General features: G+C 39.6%; 1 protein-coding gene across 2 annotated transcripts in view; it reads left to right on the plus strand.

The window, feature by feature from the left end:
• Positions 1-18,462, plus strand: part of IMPG1 (interphotoreceptor matrix proteoglycan 1) — a 94,100-nt gene that overhangs the window by 36,705 nt on the left and 38,933 nt on the right. For both annotated transcript variants that reach the window (XM_060168041.1, XM_060168042.1), the window contains 4 exons: positions 1,654-1,674; positions 3,015-3,262; positions 4,695-4,771; positions 5,728-5,810. In XM_060168041.1, the coding sequence (XP_060024024.1) occupies positions 1,654-1,674; positions 3,015-3,262; positions 4,695-4,771; positions 5,728-5,810 (429 nt within the window). The remainder of the gene's footprint in view (positions 1-1,653; positions 1,675-3,014; positions 3,263-4,694; positions 4,772-5,727; positions 5,811-18,462) is intronic.

The raw sequence follows: 18,462 nt of genomic DNA on the forward strand, positions 1-18,462 counted from the left end.
AATATTTTAAAGTTATTAGATCCTCTGAAACTGCATCTTTCCCGTGTGTTTTTCTCTGTAAGAGTTTATCCTTCTTTCTGTCAAGGATGCTTATGAAGTATATTTGATCGCATTTTCCCAGTGATTTCCATTATGTTACGTAGACTTATCCTCCCAGAAAACATTTTGACCCCCGAATACAATAAATAATATGCTGATGTGTGGCAAACTTTTAATCCTGAAAAACAATGCTCAGAATATTGTAAAGTAAACTTGTTATGAAGGAAATTGCTTTCTCATGGAGCCAGATCTTCCCACAGAAGACCTAAACTCCCAGGAGTCTCAAGGTACCCTCTTTCTATGAGCTCACTCTTATAAAACCTGATCTACAATTAAACAAATACTTTTATATTAGTGACCTCATTTGATTCCTGTAACACAACTGGGAAGAAGTTAGAACATCTATTATTAACACGGTTATAAGGAGGAACATTAAAGTTTCCACTTTAAATATTGCTTTATCTCTTAAAGCAACTATGAGAAACTATTAACAATCATTCAATCTAGGTGGAGGGTATATTCCTTCACAAACGTGTACACAGCTATCCACAGCAGCTTCATTTGTCTTAGCCAAGAACTGGAAACAACCCGAATAGCCATCAGCAGAGTCACAGATAAACAAATTGTGCTATATTCTTACCACAGACTGCTACTCAGCAAAAGAATGAACTACTGGAATACACAACAACATAGATTCATCTCAGAATAATCATGTGGAGAGAAAGATGCCCCCAAAAAGGAGTATGATATAATTCCATTTGCATTTAACTCTCGATAATGCAAACTAGTCTACAGTGAGTGAAGACAGATGAGCTTCTAAACTAAATTCACGTTATATGCCCAGAGAAGTCCAAAATGTTGTCGCCAGTCTGGTGACCAAATGGCCTTTTTTTCTGGTACAAACAGGTGGTGGCGTGGCAAAACGAGCCCAGGCTATGGTCTTCCAGGCCAGGGTTGGAATCTCGGCTCTGCTACTTTCCCACTGACAGCTTTCCCTCTCTCTGCATCTTCCCTTATCTATAAAATGGTGATCGTGTTGTTGAAAAGATTAAATGAAGAAGCATGTGAACTGCCTGCAACAGACCACCCACTGGGTAAACAGGGGTTTGCTTTTCCTGCAACCTGTTGCGTGGTGAATTGTTCCATCCCCTCAAGGCTTACTGATTAAAGCAATTCAAAAAACAGTCAGCAAAACTCCAGTTCCAGCGTCTGGTCTCAGATAAATTACCTTCAGGAATAAACTAAGGGGATGAGAAACCCATTTATAAAATACTTTTTAAAACAACTTCCTGGCACCAGCACCCCACTGAAAACCTAAGATGTACAGGATATATTTGAAGCCTCTGTAAAAGGAATATAAGGAAATCAAAGAGTTTAAGTACCTAAAATCTTTGAACTAAGGCTCAAATCCTAATAAGAAACATCATAGAATAATGTTTACTTCCTGAGATCCATATGGTTCCCAAAACTTCTATCCAAAGTCTGATGGCTCTGAACCAACATGGGAGATAATGAAACTTTTTTTTGTATGTGATTGATTCATCAAATGTCTCAATAAATTTCATGAAAATTCTTTCTCCCTTGCATGTTCCCGTTGTGTATGATGACATGAAGACCAAAGAAAGAAAGAGATGGGTAATTTGAACTTCTTTTTTTAATGTTTTGAAATATAGTACATTTCCCCCACACACACACGTTTATGTGCTAAACTCTTGCAGATTATTTTTACGTATAGAGTCTGGGATAAGCCAGTGTCTTTTTATTGGTGTCTTATTTAAATGGGAGTATGTGATCAATTGCTCAGTAGTAGAAAAGAACCCTCAAATCAAAATCGTTATGTGGAGAAGCAGGTAAACAGTGACCTACCTGATCAGCGAAAGTGTGTTCTATACAACTCAAAAGCTTTTCAAAAGAAAAACATAAAAACACCTATCTGTGATGCAAGTATGTTTCAACAATTTCTTAAATGTCATTTGTGATGGGAAGTTGTCGGTCTGGACGCACACTTGTGCATGCAAGCCGCCTAAGTCTGTAATAAAGCAGAGGAACTAATTTGCCACTTGGTTCCCAGGTCAGTGTGAATGGGGAAAGGGCACACTGTATCTAGCTTGGCTCCTGTAATTGGGGAAATAACCAACCGTAGACTCTGATTGATCGTGTGACCCGAAGAACTGCCGAGAATACACATTATCGGTTCCTGTGGCCTTTAAAACATTTTTGTATCCCTCTGTGTGGATTTATGGCACAAACTAAGAGGTAAAACCTGGTCCTCGAGGACAGAGCTAGAGAGGATCCTATTTCATGTTTACATGAGTAAAGGCGCTGATTCAATAAATGTAACAAATACAGTTAATCATGAACTACTTCCCTTTCTCTTTTCTCACATCTGCCTTCTAAGATGTTATTTTAAAAGCAACTTGAGGGAAGAAGAGATTATGTTTAATATAGTGTTGTATTTTTTAATTAAAAAATACTTCTTCAAAAAAGTAGAAAAGAAATAGCCTTGAGAACTGAAGCTTTGACTTGGCTAAAACACATACATATTGTTGTCCCCCTGCTATGTCCTACAAGAGGCTACTTGTAGGAAAAGAAAAAAGACAATTCATCCTTCTTGCTGATTGGCACTTATAAGACCACGAAGACACTGATCAATACCAGCAGCTCTTGACAATTAACTTTTTCACAAAGACCTGAAGTGAAAATGTATGGTCACTTGATCCAGTTAATAGTCTCTCTTCAAGCTGGATTTCAGTCCCATTATACATTCTATTTCAGAGCTGAAATATATGTCAATTCTTTTTCTACCTTTCAGATTTCTGACAAACACTGAAATTAGTTTCAAGTGTGTGATATTCATTAAAAGTCCATCAGGAAAGAGGTTGAAGCTCTCCTGAAGCTTTGTAGCAGCATAGTGATTCCCTTTATAAGGCATGTAACAATGGCTTTGGATGTGATGTGTCCTCTGCGATCTACAGGTCAAGCTCTACAGAGATGCAACTTACAGCCATCTTTCAGAGAGACAAGGCAGAAGCAAAAAGCCCTGCAGGGGACCTCCTGTCTTTTGATTCCAACAAAATTGAAAGTGAAGGAGACCTTCATGGAACGATGGAGGAAGACAAGCAAATGGAAATCTACCCCACAGCTTCAGACCTCAGAAAGCTGATCAGCAAAGCACTGGAGGAAGACCAGTCCTTGGATATGGGGTCAATTCAGTTCACTGATGGTCAGTGGGTGATTTCATAGTTCTGAGTTTCTCCTCATCCTGACAGAGAGATGAGGAGGTGTGACTGTCTCCTGGTCACTGTCATTTTAACGTGGGTCCTGTAGAGTCAGTCATTTCGGTGACAGGCCAGTCACGGATGGTTATCATTTCTGTCTTTCCTCACTGCCCCCCGGGTCTCATTCAATGAGCCTTTCATGACCACTTCACACCAAAAATGGCTCTAGGGAAGCCAAGAGGCTCAGCTCAGCCCAGCTCGACCACAGCCACCCAGTGGAACCCAGGTGGAGAGAAGAACTCGAGGAGAGTTCTGTTCCCTCAGCTGGCCAGCCCAGATTCCCTCCTCTAGTAAATGGGTCAGGTTCCAGGTGGCACATTTGAACTAGGATAATTTGAAAAGAGTTTCATAAAGGGACTATTTATAAAGGTTTCCCTAATGCCCAGAGGACTAGGACAGTTCCCCGGGGCTAGAAGCACCAAGGCCCCACTGCTACCTCCAGGCCTGAAGGGCTGCCTAATGCTCTAAGCCATCCCGAAGACAGGGAGCAAGGAACCACTGATATGGTGCATATAAGTCAACCTCCCATGGCAGGGAGTAGTGGGGAGAGAAGAGCATGGATCTAAAGAAAGCAACAGGTAATCAGGCTCACTCAGGGTCCTCAGAGGGCGCCCTGGAGGGACCCAGGAGCCTGGAACTCTTCACCCAGTACTCTTGGCATAATAGATGGGCACTAGAAATGCCATTTTAATGTGACATGGCTTGAAACTGGCATTCTCTGTCAGTTCTGTTTCTGTAGTTTAGAGAGTCAAACTCAACTCTGGAAAACTTAACAAAGATCCCTTGGGATGAGATGTAGGGTGTGTCACTAAAGTTGTCAGTAAACATTAAAATCCTCTTGGTTCACTTTTGAATTTCTAGACAAGGAAAGTTCAGTGAAAACTTCAGACTCACCTCTGAGAGCATCTGGTACTCTGGGTTGGTCTCTTGGTTGAACCCTTTGGGATCATCTGAGAATTGGGCTTCAGGGTGGAAGTAGGACTCGCAAGGACTCACATTCGGTCCTTGGTTCCAGTATTTATTTTAGCCATTTCTTTCTTTGTCAACTTAGTTATATTTTTGTCCCCACTGGCCTAGCCAATCAGTTGGCCTGCTTGGTCCAAATGTGTACTACAAAACTAAACACCCTAAAAATCCACCTTAATAACTGTTCATATCCCATAGACTTGCAAGATGTACCCCTTGCATGCATCCTTCAGCAGATCACTCAGATCAATGACCACTAGTGCATCTGATGCTGATTTCTCGATGATTTGTTGTACCACTCCTTAAGAACCGATCATCGCCACATTTCCCAACCTTCACTGTTTTACTGCTCCAACCACAAAAGAAAAAAAGAAAAAGAAACACTCAAACCTTGTGATTTTTCACCCACAGAAATTGTTGGGTCTTTGCCAGGTCTTGATCCTGACACCCAATCGGTGCTGCCCACTCTCCTCGCTGACATCACAAAGGTGAGTTTGTTGTTCTTCTGTTCTTCAAATAGGAGCAAAGCCTCGAAATCTTCCATCAGAAAAAGTCAGCTTAAGGACTGAACAGAGCAAGATCCCCTCGGCAATGCTAAATATAATTCTTTTCTGAATCTAAAAAAGAATGAATATATGTATATGTGGAACTGATTCACTTTGCTGTACACCTGAAACTAACACAACATTGTAAAGCAACTACACCCAAGAAATAAATAAAATTCTTTTCTGGTTTTTACAGGCAGTACTTGCTTACCCACTTCCACTATCTGTATTAATAAAATATAATACAACTTGCATTTCAAATATCCTTAAATACAAAGTTTCCTTCAACATAGTTAGAGCTCTGTTTCAATTAGAGTCAGGAATTGCCATTTTTGATAAAACAAATACATGTTCGTGAACTGAAAAAAAATTGACTTTCTGAAATAAATATAACATAAAGATACTTTATAAGTTTGTCCTTAAGTCTTATCTATATATCTTATGGGGGGTTTTAAGGATAAATTAATAACTTAGGAAGTAAAACATAATGAATTCAGTAATAACTTTTGTATTTCATTTAAAGCTATGTTCATTTAATTTATGCCAAAAGTTGTCACTACAGCGTTCATAAATGGAAGCGCTAAGCTTTATTCCCTTTTTAAATAAAAAGATTCATAAGTTCGAATATGATTGACACACGTTGCAAAGTATTTTGGGTATCAGTTAACCCTATACAGGCAGACTCAGCCACGAGATCGTATTTTACTACTGTATCAATGCATGTTTTCCTTTCACGACATGTTTCTGTATCAGAACCTACAACAGAATCCACAATAGATTCAAGTCAACTACGAAATGATTTGCTTAAATTTAAATGAAAAGAAAAAATACAGAGTATAACCCTTCTCATATACAGAGAAATGTCCCTTGTCAACATCTGTCCTAAATTCCTTCTTCAGGTTGCTACTCTGAGTCCAGAACTTCCTCTTGGTCAACCCATGCTGGAGACAGAGGACAGAGCAGGACAGAGTCTACCTGGTGAGTTACTTCCCACAGGGTCTGTGTTGGATGATGACATCCTCTTTGAGGAATCCATCTATGGCACTATCTCAAAGACCAGTGATAAAGTCATCCTCCACCCAGGAGAAGGTTGGGTCCCACCACTGTTTCCAATGGAAGAGCTGTCCACTGAACCACCTTCTTCTAAAGAGGTGGTCACCCTCAGCATCTTTCCCTCAGCTCTCATCCCCAGTCCCACAGAGAGCACTGATAGCCCTTTCCTGACGGATCTGGTGAAAGAAGCTGAAACCAAAGCAGCACCAACCGCTGCCCACCCAGAACAGCCATCTCAACTGAGCTTCAAACCTGAGAGTCTGTCAGGACAAGGTGGGTCCTAAGGCCCACGTCCATGACAAGGGGCTATGGCGACAGAGGATTGGGTTCTTACAATCAGTGTTTGTATTCCTATTCTCCATATACAGGCTGACCCCGGATACTGTCTGTTCTGCTATGTGTGTCTCTTTAGTGCCAATTAGCACACGTGTAACTAGTCAATAAGGATATCAGTAAACATCGAAATCCTCCTAGTTCACTTTTTTATTTTTTTTTTTACTTTTTAATTAAGTAACTTATTTTTTTTAATTGATGTATAGTTGATTTACAATGTTGTGTTAATTTCTGCTGTACAGCAAAGTGATTCAGTTATACATATATATACTTCCTTTCTCATATTCTTTTCCATTGTGGTTTATCACAGGATATTGAATATAGTTCCCTGTGCTCTACAGTAGGACCTTGTTTTTTATCCATTCTATATATACTAGTTTGCATCTGCTAACCCCAAACTCCCAATCCATCCCTCCCTGACCACCCTCCCCCTTGGCAACCACAAGTCTGTTCTCTCTATCTGTGAGTCCATTTCTGTTTCATAGATAGTTTCATTTGTGTCATATTTTAGATACCACATATAAGTGATATCATATATTTGTCTTTGTCTGACTTACTTCACTTAATATGATAATCTCTAAGTCCATCCATGTTGCTGCAAATGGCATTACTCCATTCTTTTTTATGTCTGAGTTGTATTCCATTGTGTATATATACCACATTTTCTTTATCCATTCATCTGTCAATGGACATTTAGGTTGTTTCCATGTCTTGGCTATTGTGAACAGTACTGCTATGAACATAGGGGTAGATGTATGTTTTCAAATTATAGCTTTGTCTGGATATATATCCAGGAGTGGGATTGCTGGATCATTTGGTAATTCTATTTTTAGTTTTTGGAGGTTCCTGGTTCACTTCTGAATTTTCAAGAATGTTTACTTTTGAGGCAATAGGGTCAAACTTTCTCACACTTAAAGAGGAAATCTTTATCAATATATGAAGACCTTATGAAAAAAAAGCAAATATTCTGCAGAAGAGTCTTTTTTTAGTGCAAGAAGTAGTGGATATAGTGGCTTTAGGAAACTCTGTGCTTCCCACTTTATGCAGCTCCCTGGTGAAACTATAAGTAAAAATGTCTTTAAGGAAGCAATAACCCCAGGATATAAGGCTGATAAGGATGCTCTGTGATTCTAAGTGGAAATGCCAGGGAAGATTTTTTGTGGCTGATCTTTTTAATAGAGCTGTTTCCGTTTTAGTTAGGGCTCTTTACAAAATTCTATGGGTTTTGGTGGTCTACCTCATTCCTATTTTCCTCGTGTGAAATCAGTAGGCAACTTTACTGAGTACAAGTTTTTTCACAAAAACATGTATGGCATGATAGCAGAACCACCTATACAGATTATATTTGGTTTACATGATTACCAGTGACTAAATATTAACTGCATGATACAGTTATCTATTTCTGCATTACAAATCACCCTTCAAGCTAGTGCCTTAACACAACAATTGCTTATTTTGCCCATAAATCTGAAAATTTGGACAGGGATCAGTAGGGACAGCTGTTTTCTGCCCCATGTTGTGACAACTAGAGTTTCTCAACTGGCGTTGAAGATCTTTTTTCAAGAGGGTTCACTCACACAGCTGACAAATCAGTGGTCAGCCAGAGCTGTTGGCTGGAGGCCTCATTTCTCCACTGTGTAGCCTCTCTGAGGGGCTGCTTGAGCTCCCTCTCAGCATGGCAGCTGGGTTCAAGGAGTCATTGTCACAAAAGAGAAAAGTGGAAGGCTCCAGTCTCCTCAGGGCCCAGAAACAGTGTCACTTCCTCACATACCAATGGCTAGGCAGCCATAGCGTCCATCTTGATTAAAGAGGAGGGAACATAGACCTTATCTCTTGATAGAAGAAGTAGCAAAGCATTTATGGCCATTGATAATCAACCACAATTCACAACAACCGCTCTTTTGACTTTTAAATCACTTAAAATTTGGTTGGATAAAACAGACCACCTTTTGGTGACATGAATGATATTAAATGCTCACTGGATTCCTTTCCTTCCTTATGATACCAAAAAACCTCATTATAAGATCAGCATTTGGGGTATATTAATAAAAATGATAGTATATCTATGATGAAAGTATTATTGTGTTTTCAAAATTGCTTTACTGTTTTCATTTTTTGTATACATTCCTTCCATTCATGAATATACCATAGAACACTAAAGCTGGAAGGACTCTTAGACATACTCTAGTTAAGCTGTATGTTTCACAGGTAAGAAAACCAAGGCTAGAGGTGGGAAGTTGCTTGCTCAAGGTCACACTGCGTAGCTGGTGGCAAAGCCAAGACCATCATTCAAGTTTCTTCCACCTATTACACTATGTGTGGCTTAGTAGCCCCATCATTTTAAAAAAAATATAGTGCCCCAAACTTGTTTTCTCTCAACCCACAGCCTCTTCTTTCTCTATTTCACTGCCTTGTCATTTTCTTTAATAGTCTAGCATTCTGAGTCTTCACAATCTCGCCTTCTAATCACCACAGTTTTCACACGGTTTCACACGTTACAGGGACACAATTTTCACACAAATCACAGATCGTTTTTCAATTTAGCAGCCTCCGTTCCATCTTTATTTTACTACACCGCTGGCGCAGGGCTTCTCTTGACACCCGCTTCTTTATACTCCTTCATTTAGCTTCTGCAAGATGAGTCATTCTTCGTTCTGAGGTTTTTCTTAATAATTTGTTTATTAAAATCCTGCCTCATTCCCCAAAAAAGGTGATGATGGTTTACAGACTTGTGTGAAATACAATAAGATTTTATTTTAAAGAACTGAAAGAAAAATGGAAGAAAAGATGAAACAAAGATAGGTCAGATGACTCTTGGAGTAATGAAAATGTTTAGGAACTAGATACAGGTGGTGGTTACACAACGTTGTGAATTTTCCTAACACAATTACTGAATCATTCACTTTTTTTGAGGTCATCAGATGTTTATAACTAATAAATAATTTTAGAATAACAGAATTAAGGCAATATTGAACTGAATATTGCCATCACTCCTTTTTTATATTTGGCATTTTACGATTTAAACCATTTACTTTAAAACGTCTAATATTATGTTATGTTTCACCGTAATAATATTTTTAAAAAAATCAAATGACTCCATAGGGAAAATTGTTTAGAAAGTAAATATCAGAACATTATTTCTTTGCTTAGGTGGTTCATGAATTTGGCTTTGAGCTTCTCAGCAGACTGTGCAGTGAGGACAATGCAATTTGTCACATGATTTGGAACCTGCATGCTTAGAGCATGGTAATTGCTTAGGAGAAAAATATTTCTCCTACGAGTCCTCCTAAGAAGGAGCATCTGGGTTACGGTGAACCACGTTCTGTCTGCCTCAGCCTCCCCTACAGCATAAACTCGGTGTCAGGTGTTTCCTAGAAGGCCCTCCCTGGAGACGCATAACGAATGCCTGAACCCAGTTCATTACAGTGGTTCCATGAGGGACAGGTCCTGACCGTCTGCCTGAACTCAAGGATTGATTTTAGAGTATCCAGAGGCATGACCATGCGGTATAACCTTCAGTCAATGCCCCATAAATAAAAATTACCCTCATAACTGAGCTTTTGATTAGTATTGACCAAGAAGCACTATATTTGTTGGCCTGGGCTTAGACAGCAAATATGCTATGTTGCCAATGAAAGGCAGATCCATACGTTTTCATAATCAGCCCAGCCAGGGATAGAAGGGACATATCTCAATGACCAATGAAGACCCCCCACTAGGAAACATCCCTGATAAAAAGGCATCCCACTCATATATGTAGAAAGGGGAAGGAAAACAAAAAGCAGCTCTAGGCAGGATCAAGGCTTCCCTCCCTCAAAAATTTCTGGGTCTCTCCGCAGCACAGGTAGATGACACCCAGGACTCCAAAGCTCTGCACCTCGGTATCACTGAGATAATTCTAGCCTGGAAAATTTTTAAGGTTAGTGTCACCAAAGGCCCACTAAGCCATTAAAATCTCAGTCAAGTACTCATAGAAATCTCTCAGCGTAAGTAGTCTAATGTAGTGGTTAATCCCCTGAGATAAAGTACTTGCAAAATGTGCCTCTAGAACACTAAATGAATTGGTGTCTATCTGGTCTCGAATTCTGAGGTCTTCTATTTTTATTTTTTTAGGTTAGTTGATCCCATTCTTTCTTGCAGAGCCAGTTATCTGTTAAGATTATTCCTATTTCATAGAAATGAGTCATAAACCTATAGGACAAACTCAACATTCTGTTCTCCACATAACATGCATCCAACTCGTTCAAAAGTGGTATCATATCATTAGGATAGAAATTTTGTGTGGTTTGATTTGGTTTGGTTCACATGTGCGTAGGCAGCAATACATTTTCCTTTTCGTTCATTAGAATGATGATCTGACCTGCCAAAAAAGAAGCTCTTTAGTGTTCTCCCTCCCAAATTAGTTTCTCACTTGCTAGACATTCCATTTAAGATGTAAGCCAGATCTCTCAATAAATTGCAATATGTGAAACAGTGAAAAAGCAAACTTTAGGCAGAGCTATTCTGCTATTGGACATTGTTTTGCCTTTAATTCCCTGCATTAATCTGGATTCTCCAGAGAAACAGAACCAACAGGAGATTAGAGATAGAGATTAGAGATAGAGATAGAGATGATAGAGATAGAGATAGAGATGATATAGAGATATAGAGATGAGATAGATTCACTATAAGGAATTGGCTCCCATGCTTATGGAGGCTGAGACATCCCAGAGCTGCAGTCAGCGAGCTGGGGACCCAGGAGCATCAGTGGTGTAAGTCCCAGTCTGAGTCCAAGTCCAAAAGCAAAAGAAGATCAGTGTTCCAGCTCAAAGACAGGCAGAGAGAGTGAATTCCACCTTACTTCGCCTTTTGTCTTATTCAGGCTTCCAGCAGATTGGATGAGGCCCACCCACGTTAGGGAGGAGCCTGCTTTACTCAGTCTACCAATTCAGATCTTAATCTCATCCTGAGACACCCTCACAGACACACGCAGAATAGTGTTTACCCAAATATCTGGGCATCCCATGGCCCAGTCCAATTAGCCATCACATCCCCCATCTAGGCAATAGGTTAAAACACCACACGTTTCTGACTTTCCTTAATCTGGCCTCAGCCTTTGACTCCATTGAAAGGAATCAGTGATATGAGCTAAACTGAATGAACCCATTAGAGAATCTGGGTCCTCATATTCCTTGAGGTCAAGGACTCGGTCTGTCTCTACTCATTGCATCATCTTCAGTGTCAAGCCAGATGCGTGGAACATCTAGACAGGCAATTAATATATATTAAATGAGTTAAAGGAGTAAATGAACACATTTATAGCATAATACCTCCATGAAAGTAAGAGTTGATGGGTTAATTTGATTATTTCCCTTTTTACGCTACCTAAAAATGCAGCTCAGAGAGAGCCAATTAAGTGGTACAGAAACAGTGGTCAGCTGTCTATTCTGGCCATTGTGCTCACCATTGCCGTAATATGTCATCCATAGTCATGCCTTTGTGGCTTTGCACGAATTATTCTCTCTTGTGCTTATAATACCCATCCATCCTTCTAGCCTGATGACCTCCTACTCATACTTTAAGTTCCAGCCAACATGCCACCTCCTCTGTGAAGCTTTTCCCAACTGCTACCTGAAAAGACTCATAATTACCATTTTTCGCTGACTCTAAAACAAAAAAGTATATATACCTCCATCAGGCATTTACCACTCAGTATTGAAATAATTGGTATGCATCTCTGGGGTCCCTCCAAGACTGACTTCCTGAAGTGAAAGAATGTATTCTTATCCTTTTTAAAAAATCTCCTGCACTGAGCACAGTGTGTGGCACATGCTTGGGGGTTCATAACTATTTGTTACTGTTGTCAACTTTACTGGGTCCATCAGTGTTTCTGGTGTCAGACGGTAAACTCCTGGAGGATATACCTCTCTGTGTATCGGTCCTCATGCATCTCCAGAGACAGCCTCACATGAAGGGTGATATTCCTCATTGGTAAATACTTTTGTCAAAATGAGAGTGCTGAACAACTTTAATTAGCTCCACCGCATGGGATGTATTAATACCACAAGGATTCATGTGGAGGCATGAAGTGGAGGAAATATGCAATAAGCCACTCTCCCAGCCAAAACGTTTTACTTCCTAACTCTCAACCACGAGAGCCTGGCCAAGGTGTTATTTAATTTGCTCCACTTCAAGATGAAAAGATAATAATTAAGACTTGGTAAGATTTGTAAGAAGAACTCAGCTGAACTTTACACCACTAAGGTCAACATGTTTGCCTCTTCTTCCTTGTATTTCTAAATTGAGGACCAAACAGTAAATTTTCCCAGCAGGAATATGCCACTAATAAAAAGAGTTCAGAGGTCCATGGGGAAAATCTCATCTCAAAGAAGGAAGGGACGGCCATTCAACAGGGGCTTGCAATTATGCTCCATCCCTAGATACCATCTTCACAACGCCCAGAGAAAACTGAAACGTGAAGGCCTTCCAACTCTCAAATTGGATCAAAGCTGAGATAGTGCTGTCCTCCAAATTTTATATTTGGGAATTTGCCCCAAATTGTGGCAATTGCCAAGAAAATGTGTTTTCTGACTTTCTGCCCCCAGTTGAACTGATCTGATGCCCTCTCCCTGCTGCAGCGCTATTCAACCCTCATTCTCTCAAACCTCTCCTCCATGACCACCCTTTTTCCAGCTCTTCCCAATTCCGTCCTCAAGTTATGATCCAATGTTTTATGCGGAGTAGTGGTCCCTGTAATCTCTTTTCAACATTTTAATGAACAGAAACATCGAGTTTTATGAGCCCTGTTAAGAACACTGAAGGGGTCTTAAGCTTGGGAGTGACACAGCAAATCTGAGTTTAAATAGATCTTCTGACTGCGTTGTGAGGAACTGGCTGGAGGTGGGCAAAAGCAAGCAATCAGCTAGAAGAGTGTTAACAGCAATCCGTGCTGGAAATGTGGATGGCCTGGACTTGGGTGATAGAAGGGGAGTTGGACAAAAATGAACTAACTTGAGTGGTAGTTAAGAGGTAAAACCATTATGAAGAATTCTGAAGCCATGAATGGCTTCGGCAAGAAAGCTTGGCCTGATTAATGAGCAGCGTCTGTTACGGGCTCAATAGTGGGTGGTGGTGATCTATGTGTCTGCAATGTCTGTACTATATGCAAGTGAGCTGGTCTGGGTCACACTCCCAGATGTCCAAATATGGTCTTCCTGTTGCCACTTTATGGTCATACGACCAGTGAGCACATTCCAGGAGATGCCAGCCCTAGCTTGTTCTCAGACCCTTGACATGGCCACTTTCATCCATTTTTGTTGGTTCATATTTACATAATGAGGAAGGTTGATAAGTATCCATTATTAGCAATGCTTCTGATTGATCTCTCGAGTATTTTACAGTGAGGAGAAAAGAAGAGGTTGATAAATACAGAAAACTGTGCCACATAACTAGGTCAACATAATGATTTTAAGGACTTGACCCATGCAACTGTGAAGGCTAGCAAGTTCAAAATCTGCAAGGTAGGCTGGCAGACCAGAGACCCAGGGAGGACTCTGCTGACAGAATTTCCATTTCCTCTGGGGAGGTCAGGTTTCTTTTTTTGTTCATTGAGGCCTTCAACCGATGAGGCCCTCCCACACTATAGAAGGTAATTTGTTTTACACAAAGTCAACTGATTTAAATGTTATTTTCATCTAAAAAATACTTTCACGGAAGCAGCTAGAATAATGTTTGACCAAATATCTGGGTATCATGGCCTAACTAACATCAAATTAACCATAATAGTGTGTCTTGAATGAGCATAGTAGGTAAAAAAAAAGAGAGTGCTTTATACATTGGGTCAGCAGGAAAAGATGCAAAGCCAGGACTTGAATGGGCAGAATCAGGTAATAATTTGACAATTCATCTGGCGCAGAGAGAAAGCAGGGCTGCCTGATGGAATGCCCTTAGTCATAATGTGAAGGTGTGTTTGTCATCAGTGATAATAGGTGGTCAGCATTTGTGGAGTTGGAAGGAGCCCACGGTAGAAAAGGGGGCAGGAAATACACAGTAGACAGAACATTGTGCAGAAGAAAGCCACGGAGAGACAGGCACCAGGGTGACATGGGCGAGGCAGTCAAAGTGACATCTAGCCAATCCCATAGTCACCCGTTCCCACCCGTATCACTTCTCGAGCGACTGGGACATGGCGTATTCATAGCTACAGGATTGCTGTCTCGTGTCCTCTTACCTTGACCCACACGAGGTAACATCACAATGAGGGTGGGAAGGCAAATATTTCTGACTCTCTTTTGCCCATTTTTACAGAGAGTATAAGGCACCAGTTGTGCAAATGGTCTGAGGCCAGTGAGCAACCAGGAGCTGACAAGGTCATCTCTGAGACTGTGGGGAAGGAATGTCACCTTGGGTTCTGCTGTGAAGACTCGGGGAGTTTACAATACGATCAGCTTTGTAATCAAAGAAGCACCTCTTGCATTGAGGGAAAGTGACATTTTAGCAGTCCTTAAGGTAGAAATAGCAAGAGCATTTACAAGGGAATTCTATCCATTTACATGGATAGAAACTCCCATGAATTCCTTTAGTTTTTAAGTTTTAAGAAGATGAATCTGCATTCCTAAAGGCATCAGGAAATAACAAGTTGCATGCAGTGGTCAGTTTCTAGAAGGAAGTCCGCACAGGCAACTGAGCAAACCAGTCATTGTCATACACTTCTGCTCAAAGAGACAGGTCACATCATTCATCTGACCTTAAAAATGTGTCAGGAAAATGGGAACTTTGTCTTTAGATTCTATAATCTCAGAGAAAATTTAATGTCTTTTGACCACTGAGTAAACCAAAAGATAAGATGATTTTCAATTTCTTCTGTCTCTATTTTTTTTTTTTTTGCTTGGCAATGAATGAGATGGAAAAATAACAACTCTCCCGTGCTACGTGGCAAGTTCTCTGTATTGTCAACTTAGGTAAAATCCTTGCCAGAGCACGTGTCTTAGCTTTATTCTATTTGGAATGTTGAAACAAGTGCTAATCCACAGAATTTTAATAAAATGTTCGCAAAATGTCATCCAAAGACAGCATTTACAAAACTTACCCAACTTCATTTATAGATGGAACGAATGAAAGCATTTGAAGACAGGTAAATGAATACCTCTATGTGTATTTGTTTGTTTGCTTTGAATGAGCACGTTTAGAATTTAGGAAAAAGTCTCTCTCCATACTGTTCTCCATAGTGGCTGTACCAATTCACATTCCCACCAGCAGTGCAAGAGTGTTCCCTTTTCTCCACATCCTCTCCAGCATTTATTGTTTCTAGATTTTTTGATGATGGCCATTCTGACCGGTGTGAGATGATATCTCATTGTAGTTTTGATTTGCATTTCTCTAATGATTAATGATGTTGAGCATTCTTTCATGTGTTTGTTGGCAGTCTGTATATCCACTGATACTTTTGTATATCTTGCTAGATATTCATGTATATGGGGGGGGGGCAGAAAACTGTAAATTTCTAAGCCTGGACCTAACTCCTGTTAAAGTAAAACTTTATTAAAAGGTAAAATCATTACTCTCATACAAATATAAAATGAACATAAGTCAAAGATTCTATTTAGCAAATTACTAATGAGGAAAAAAGTAAGACGTTATGACCAGTTTGAAGGAGAATTCAAACAACACAATCAGCAATTAAAAATGAGGAAATAAATTTACAAGTTTATGCAAAACTGGCCAATAGCCACACGGAAATAGTCAATTATATCCCACCTGATGAAAACCCTTTGTCTTTCATGGACAAGAATAATTTGCATTACTCTAAGTATACTACAACTAAAAGATTGCAAAAATGATAAAAGGCACAGACCCGTATAGATCAGAAAACCCAGAAAGTGCACTAGATAAGACACTTAAGTCCTTTACATTCTTTCCTGACACTTCTTTTTTTATATAAGTATAATTTGCAAAATGTATTTTGCAAAATTTAATTTAACCTGAGCTTTCTGCAAATTCAGCCAATGTGTATAATGAACTTTACGAAGTGTTAGCCACCAATTCAGGAAATCACTACTTCTCTTATGACAGTAGTGATCATTGTGTTTATGTGGCCAATACAACATCTGAATCTGTCTGCCATTGTATCTGTGGAATCCACAATGATGTTTATAGGTGTTTACGTATAAGTACATATAGGAATCTAACTGCTCTATTATGTCTTATGGTGCTATAATGCCTTTTGAATTACATATTGTGCTATTATAAATTATTTTCCTTTTATTTCTCCTTTATGTTACAGTTTTTTTAATTTTTATTTTATATTGGAGTATAGTTGATTAACAATGTTGTGTTAGTTTCAGGTGTACAGCAAAGTGATTCAGTTTTACATATACATTTATCTATTCTTTTTCAAATTCTTTTCCCATTTAGGTTGTTACATAATATTGAGCAGAGTTCCCTGTGCTGTACAGTAGGTCCTTGTTGGTTATCCATTTTAAATATAGCAGTGTGTACATGTCAATCCCAACCTCCCAATCTATCCCTTCCCCCCACCCTTCCCCCCTGTTTATGTTACAGTTTGAACAATGCATTGACTTTTTTGAAAGTGTGTTATTTGCTTTGTTATATTCTTGATGAAGCTCATTCAGGATCATAAGGGGGCATTACCAAATATTTGTTAGAAAAAGGGGTACTGAATTGGTCGGGTTGGGGACACCTAGCATGGAAGTCGCCTACGGCAACCTAGATTAGGTAAATACAATTCAGAGCGGCAACGCTGAGGATAGAAACCACGTTCCTAAATGCACAAGCTACGTCTGTCTCTCAGTCCTTCCTTCTACTCACTCCTCCCCTTCTTCCCACCATAAACACAAACACACACCCTGTTCTAAAAGCTTCCCTGTAAATAGACTGGCATCTAATGTCCCCATTGCAGATTAGAATACTGATATTATACACACACACACACACACACACACACACAGTGGAATGGAATTACACACACACACACACACACACACACAATGGAATATTACTCAGCCACAAAAAAGAAGGAAATAATGCCATTTGCAGCAATATGGATGGACCTAGAGATTATCATACTAAGTGAAGTAAGTCAGACAAAGACACATATCATATGATATCACTTATAGGTGGAATCTAAAAAAAAAAAAACAAATGAATGTATTTACAAAACGAAAATAGAGACATAGAAAACAAACTTATGGTTACCAAAGGGGAAGAGGAAGGAGGGATAAATTAGGAGTTTGGGATTAACATATACACACTACTATATATAAAATAGATAACCAACAAGGATCTACTGTATAGCACAGGGAACTACACTCAATATTTTGTAATAACCTATGAAGGAAAAGAATCCGAAAAAGAATATATATAAGAATTTATATATTTATATATATACACACACACATATATATAACTGAATCACTTTGCTGTACACCTGAAACTAACACAACATTGTAAATCAGCTATACTTCAATAGGGAATTCCCTGGTGGTCCAGTGGTTAGGACTCGGCGCTTTCTCTGCCAAGGCCCAGGTTCAATCCCTGGTTAGGGAGCTAAGATCCCACAAGCCACACAGCGTGGCCAAAAAAAAAAAAGTATACCTCAATTTAAAAAAATTTTTTTTTAATTTTTAATTAAAAAAAAGAATATCCTAAACCAAAGCCAGATCCTTTGTGGTATTCTGATTAAAGCCAGAGTTAGAGACTGGGAGACTTAAATCCTGCAATGCCCGGTCTTTAAGGGGTTCTATGTGGATTGGTTATCTGTCTCTGCATATAAAGTGACTCTACAACTTGGTGGCTGACAGCAACAATAAACATTTATTGTTTGTTATTGGAAATCTATGTAAAAATTTAGCTGGTTGGTTCAGGCTCAGAGTCGCACATGAGGTTGCAGTCAAGATGTCAACTGAGGCTATAATCTTAAGACTTGACAGGGGCTGGTGGATCTTCTTCCAAGATGACTCACACATCTTGCAAACTGGCCTCAAGAAGGCCTCAGTTCTTCCTCATACAAGCATCTCCACATGGCTGCTTGAGTGTCCTCACAACATGGCAACTGATTCCCTCCAGAGCAATTGATTCAAGGCAACGAGGTGGAAGAAGTAATATGTTGTATGACCTAACCTCAGAATCATGCATCATCGTTTGTATAGCATGCTATGGAAGTCAGCCTCTACAGCGTGGGAGGGGACACCACAGGGATATTAAAAACAGGAAGTAAGGCTCATCAGTGACCCCATTAGAGGCTACCATAC

The sequence above is a fragment of the Lagenorhynchus albirostris genome, chromosome 12 (assembly GCF_949774975.1).
Source record: "Lagenorhynchus albirostris chromosome 12, mLagAlb1.1, whole genome shotgun sequence".
In the NCBI taxonomy this organism is placed as follows: domain Eukaryota; kingdom Metazoa; phylum Chordata; class Mammalia; order Artiodactyla; family Delphinidae; genus Lagenorhynchus; species Lagenorhynchus albirostris.